The sequence below is a fragment of the Excalfactoria chinensis genome, chromosome 4, assembly GCF_039878825.1.
Source record: "Excalfactoria chinensis isolate bCotChi1 chromosome 4, bCotChi1.hap2, whole genome shotgun sequence".
Lineage (NCBI taxonomy): Eukaryota > Metazoa > Chordata > Aves > Galliformes > Phasianidae > Excalfactoria > Excalfactoria chinensis.
The window spans coordinates 49,727,685-49,733,830 of NC_092828.1; the positions used below are offsets into that span (position 1 = coordinate 49,727,685).

The following is a 6,146-nucleotide window of genomic DNA, read 5'->3' on the forward strand; positions in this document are numbered from 1 at the left end:
TTGTTCACAATGCATCAAGAATAAGCTCTGACATCTATAGATCACCTCAGCCACTCTTCTCTCATTGGTATGGTTACAGCCTTCAGCATAAGCACCTCAGTCCTGGAGGTTCTGTCTGGCAGACCTCTTTCTGTCATGCATATATATGCTGGGACTAAGGACATTTCTACATAAATGAATACATGTTTTTGCTTATGCTTTAGCGATTCAGGCAACTGGTGAAATAAAAAGCTTTTCTCAGGAGTCTTGATTAGCTCTGCTCCCAGGAGTTTTAGATGAAAATGGTTCGTGAAGAAAACAAGTCATCAAGAATTTCAGATGAAAAAGAAGGGGAAAAAAAGAGAGAGAAAGCAAATAAAGATGAATAAAAAGAAGAAATTTTAATCTCTTCAGATCCCCCATCCTTCATGGTGCCTTCTTTATTCATCACTATGGATCGCTCTCTAAGCTGGTCACTGAGTGTCCACCTCTGACTTTCACCTTGTCCCTAGAGTTTCATGTATCAGCTGCAAATCTTGGTGTTCCATTCCTACATATTAAGGTCGAGATGAGTTTTCCCCATGCATCCACACAGACAGTGCCCTGATTCAAGGTCTCATCACTTTAGTTACACTTCTTTCTGTCTGGTCTGAGAAATGCAGTCTTAAAACCCTCTTACACACCTAGAACATATTGCACAGATATAGCCCACTATCTTTACTGTATAAACCCCATCTTTGCATCCTTCCACCAGCTCACAGTTCTCCAACACACAACCTGAGTTACTCTTTGTATTTTTACAGCCCTGTACAGCCCAGTGTGAAAATGCTGGCTCCTGTCTCCAGCCAGATGGGTCAGAGCATGAGATTAATCTTCAATTCATATTGGTTACATTTTCAGACTGTCATTTTGTGTGTCCCCTCCCAGTCTTCTCCACTTATAGGAGGAACTCACCACAAACATAAACCAATCTGACACGGAGAATCTACTGCAACCTCACAAATCTCTTCTGAAAACAAAACAAAACACATTTCTTCTTTGGCATCTTGCCACTACTTTACCCAGAGCTTGTCTGTGCTGGGGGGGGGGAGGGGGTCAGCATGGTCTTACAGACTGCTCGTGCTCCCCCTTGTGTCTGCTATCGGATGGAAATCCCTATCCTTGTTCGGTGGTGCTGGTAGAGTTAATGGAAGGTCCTTTACAGAGTGCATTTGATCTCCTACAAGTAGAATAAAAAGGCTGGACTGTCACATATATGGAAGATCTAAATAGACATTTGGAGCAAAAATAAATCACAAAACACCACCCAGAGCAGCAGGCATACGTCTTGGTCTAGCCCATTATTTTAACACTGTTAACAATGAAAGTTGAATATCCCTTGAAACTAAGCATCTGGGCTCTGGGAAGGGAGATCAAAAGCATAAAAGGTGACTACTCACTTTTAGTGCATTGCTTTATGTAAATACTGGCAGATGTGGATATATAGCATAACTGCTACAGAAATATGTATCAAACCAAAGAACTTCTGTGGAACAGAATAACGATGTATAACAGTAACTTTGAAGGCTAGCTGGAATTTTTATGATAAAAGCTTTATTAAAATTTATTATTCATTTAGAGAAAATGCAGAGGGCGGGGAAGAAGCAGCTTTAAGACTCTTTTGGGCTGGACACTCCCCACCGCAGTCCCACTGCAGGCCCTACTCCCCGCCCTCCCGGTACCACCCTGCTGCTACTCGCTGACCCCAGCCAGCAGGGCACTGGTACACACCTGCCTGCATGCATTGAGGAGACCTCATCCAGCTGGGCAGCACTGCAAACACTGCCATCCCGTGGGTTCATGTGAAACCAGCAGCAGAAGCCCTGAGGTGTCAAAAGGATTTTTACTTTCCTGTGAAAAGAGGAGACACCACACTTGGTGAGTTAAGCATGAGGAAGAAAAAGCAAAGGTCAAGAGTACCTATGCCTATTAAACAATGAACCCCTCAACTCACAGTCTAACTTTAGGGGTCCCCTGTGCTTCCAGTTTGCACCTGTTTTCAGATCTTGCTTAGAAAAAAAGGTCTCTTCAGGTGACCTCTTTTCCCATTTCTTAGAACTGGGGAAAGACTCCATCTTGCTCATGGTGGCTTAGGTGTGCAGGGTTAAAGCTGCTGCTTCTGAAGTTCATGAGAAAAGACCTCTACCTCAACAGACTGGAGAGCAGCAGAGAGCAAGAGAGGCTAGGGATCAAATTTACAGTTTAATTGCCTCGTGTGAACACAGACGTCAGCGAGAAGAGATTTGCTGTCCTGAAGGGAATGTCTCTTCATGGAACAGCCAATCTTTCAGCACTTACATTGAGATGAATTCTATTTCCATTATTGATACTATATTACTGAATTAAAGCTGACCTTATTAACCTCGACTTTCCTTAGTACAGCATCATCCTAGAACCACATATGACTGTTTTAAAGCAAATTCTTTAGTATACGCTTACAGTCTGTTGCACTGGCTTTCATATAGCTACTCGTTGCCAGAGAGAATCACAAGCTTGTACAGACATCAGCCAGAGGGAACACGTGAAGAAGGCCACGTCATCTGCATTTGAGTCTGAAGTGCTTCCCTATACACTGAAGAGAGGCAAGTTTTTGCTGCAGCCCTCCCGCAGGGTATGAGTCAAGCAACCTGAGCATTCCCAAGCACGTGCTTCCTGCAGGGATGCCTGACCGCAGCGCTTGCAGAGGGTCTGACCTTGTCAGGTTGAAACCAGGGCACGCTGCAGGAGGGCATGCTGTGTACTCTATGGTAAGGCAGCCTCTGGAGCACGCTGGGATGCTGAAGACCTCAAGGCTGGAGGGCTCACACAGCATCAGACACGAAGAGGTTCTGTGTCCTTGCCTCGCAGAGGCCTCACCTGTTTCTAGTTCCCCCAAATGCTCACAGACACGCGCACACCACCACATCACTGGAACAGGTTGCCCAAGGAGGCTGTGGATGCCCCATCCCTGCAGGCATTCAAGGCCAGGCTGGATGTGGCTCTGGGCAGCCTGCTCTGTTGATCGGTGATCCTGCACATAGCAAGGGGGTTGAAATTAGATGATCACTGCGGTCCTTTTCAACCCAGGCCATTCTATGATCCTACGATCACCCTCCCCGGCAGCCCGAATCCCTCCTGCAGCACACGCACAGCAGAGGTTCGAGGCCACACACACAAAGCCTGCACCTCCAGCACCCTCAGCGCCCGCCGCCAGTCCCTACGAACAGTTATTGCCGCCCGAGGTATTCCTGCCAGCTTCCTCGGTCCCCTCGGGTGCCTCCCGCGAGCTATTAATACAGCAGGCACATGCTCTGACATCGCGTTCCCCGCGGCCACCAGATAACTTTAATTTGCCCTTTAAACGTCCCGACACCGGCAGCCCTCGGCGTCCCCTCAGAGGAACATGGCGGCGCCGCTTCGCGCCCCCCAGCGGGGGCGGGTCCTGGGGGGTCGCAGCCAATGTGCGCGCCCCAGGGGGCCGCCTTCTCCTATCGCGAGAGGCCGCGGGTTATAAGCGGGGCGACGCGGAGCCCCGGCCCATTTGGCCGGCGGAGCGCGACGCGGGGCTCCTGGGTGGGGAGGTGCGCGGCTAGTTGGATCTCCGGGAAGGGGGTGTCGGACCGGCTCCCAGCATGGGTGACCAAGCGCTCAGCTTTCTCAAGGACTTTTTGGCCGGCGGGATCGCTGCCGCCATCTCCAAGACGGCTGTCGCCCCCATCGAGAGAGTAAAGTTACTGCTGCAGGTGAGGAGACGGGAGGGCGCGGGGGGCTGCGAGCGGCGGAGCCCGGCGGAGCTGCGCCACAGGTGGGCCGGGCGCGACCCGGCGTGTGCCTAAATATGGGAAGGCGCTCGGCCGGCTCCGGTTTCGCCGGAGCTGCCCGGGCTCCTCGGGGAGCGGGAGCTGGGCCAGGCGGCGGGCGGGCGCTCGCAGCCCTTTGCCGGCCGGCGCGCGGGGTGACCCTGCCGCGTCCTTCGCCCTGCCCTGCCACCCTGCTCTTGCTTCTCCAGGTCCAGCACGCCAGCAAACAGATCACAGCGGAGAAACAGTACAAGGGCATCATCGACTGCATCGTCCGCATCCCCAAGGAGCAGGGCGTCATCTCCTTCTGGAGGGGCAATCTAGCCAATGTCATCCGGTACTTCCCCACCCAGGCCCTCAACTTTGCCTTTAAGGACAAGTACAAGCAGATCTTCCTGGGCGGAGTGGACAGGCACAAGCAGTTCTGGCGCTACTTTGCGGGCAACCTGGCATCTGGCGGTGCGGCTGGAGCCACCTCGCTCTGCTTCGTCTACCCGCTGGATTTTGCCAGGACCCGGCTGGCGGCTGATGTGGGCAAAGGAGCGACTGAGAGGGAGTTCACGGGGCTGGGCGACTGCATTGTCAAGATCTTCAAGTCCGATGGCTTGAAGGGCCTGTACCAGGGATTCAGCGTGTCTGTGCAGGGCATCATCATCTACAGAGCAGCCTATTTTGGGGTTTATGACACGGCCAAGGGTAAGAAGTGGATGGAGCGGTGAAGATCTAACCAGTAAAGGCATGCTAGGGTACCCTGCCCTACAAGGACAAGCAGGGCTGGGCTTATTACTGCTCTGGGGCGCTAGTGCTGGAGTATGCTCTGGTGTTTCTGAAATGCATTCCTGCCTTCCTCAACTTGCTGCTCCAGGCAGGAGCAATGGGTTTGCAGTTGCTGTCATTTCTGTGGTTTGTTTGTTTTTTTTAATGTTTATATGGGGGCTTGTCCCTCCTTGAAGCCCACAGAGGGCTGTGCATGAGAGAGCTTTTGGTCAAGGAGTGTCAAGTGGGCTGTAGGTCACAAAATTCCATAATCCTATCAACTTTTTTTCACTCATAGCAACTGTTCATTGTCTAATCCAAAGTGAGAAGTTGCAGGCATGTTCCTATTGACTAGACTGAGTGACTTCTGGGTTTGGTGGGTGACTGTTCCTTTCAGAGCCATCTTGTAACACTTTCCCTTTGTCCTGCTTCATAATTTGTTCTTGGTGGCAGGTATGTTGCCTGATCCAAAGAATGTGCACATCATAGTGAGCTGGATGATTGCCCAGAGTGTCACCGCAGCAGCAGGGCTGGTTTCATACCCTTTTGATACTGTGCGACGTAGGATGATGATGCAGTCCGGACGAAAGGGAGGTAAGAATAAGTTTGTTCCCATGGTATTCTGGCACTTCATTAGGATGCACGGTAGGAGTGTTGTGGTGTTTGTGAGGGATTTCTATAAAAGGGTTGTTGGCTACCCACAACCCTACAGGAAACTTCTGATCATGCCTTAGTACACTCTACAGGCATTTCTGGTTATCTCAGTGGTGCTTTAGTTTTCATATGGTGAATTAAAATGACTTTAGGAACCGATTATTTCCTTTGAAATTCTTGGTTACTAGCTCAACCAACCTTATGACCTTCATTTGTTTCCACAGCTGATATTATGTACAAGGGCACAATTGATTGCTGGAAGAAGATAGCAAAAGATGAAGGATCCAAAGCATTCTTCAAAGGTGCCTGGTCGAATGTGTTGAGAGGCATGGGTGGAGCTTTCGTACTAGTACTTTATGATGAAATCAAGAAGTACGTCTAAAACTTCACAACCTAATAGTAGTTCAGTTGTTCTCAATCAACTTTTTAAAATAACTATTGTGATGTAATGGACAACAAAATATTTCCTAGGGAAACAGAATAAGACTTGAATAACATCCAATTGAGAGAGGGATGCGTTTATTTTCAATCTGTCCACTACAGCACAGTTGCACTTTGTATAGAAATTCCTCCAACATTTATATTAGAAACTGTGTGTATATATTACACCCTTTCAAATTTCAGATAAAGCATTTTGTCTAGAGACAAGATGTAGGTGCTATACACCTAGTGTAAAATCTAACGTGAACTCAATGTGAGAAAAGCCTTTTATACTAAGTCATGTCTCTAGCTACCCAACACCATGATGATATAACATGATTTTATAAACCGTGTCATCTTTAAAGCTGTTATTTTTCTTAATCTGATAATGCAAGTGTAAAGAGTATCTGCAAACTACTGACAGCAATGTGAGTTCCTAACTGCAGCCTTTTCACTGACAAGTTCCACAGTTGTGGTCAAACCAAACTATAATGACTGTTTTCAATTGTACTTTGTAGG

The 6,146-nt window shown here is 48.8% G+C and overlaps 1 protein-coding gene and 1 long non-coding RNA gene across 7 annotated transcripts in view; one reads left to right on the forward strand and one right to left on the reverse strand.

Moving 5' to 3' along the window:
* LOC140251726 (uncharacterized) overlaps window positions 1-2,385 on the reverse strand; it is a 31,896-nt gene extending 29,511 nt beyond the window's left edge. For all 6 annotated transcript variants that reach the window (XR_011903463.1, XR_011903462.1, XR_011903465.1 and 3 more), the window contains exon 1: window positions 1,750-2,385. This is a non-coding gene — a long non-coding RNA (uncharacterized lncRNA). The remainder of the gene's footprint in view (window positions 1-1,749) is intronic.
* Window positions 2,386-3,507: 1,122 nt separating this feature from the next.
* Window positions 3,508-5,713, forward strand: SLC25A4 (solute carrier family 25 member 4). The gene is made up of 4 exons (XM_072335651.1): window positions 3,508-3,740; window positions 4,007-4,493; window positions 5,007-5,147; window positions 5,432-5,713. Exons 1-4 carry the CDS (start codon window positions 3,630-3,632, stop codon window positions 5,587-5,589), a joined length of 897 nt encoding a protein of 298 aa, XP_072191752.1. The 5' UTR covers window positions 3,508-3,629; the 3' UTR covers window positions 5,590-5,713.
* The last annotated feature ends 433 nt before the right edge of the window (window positions 5,714-6,146 follow it).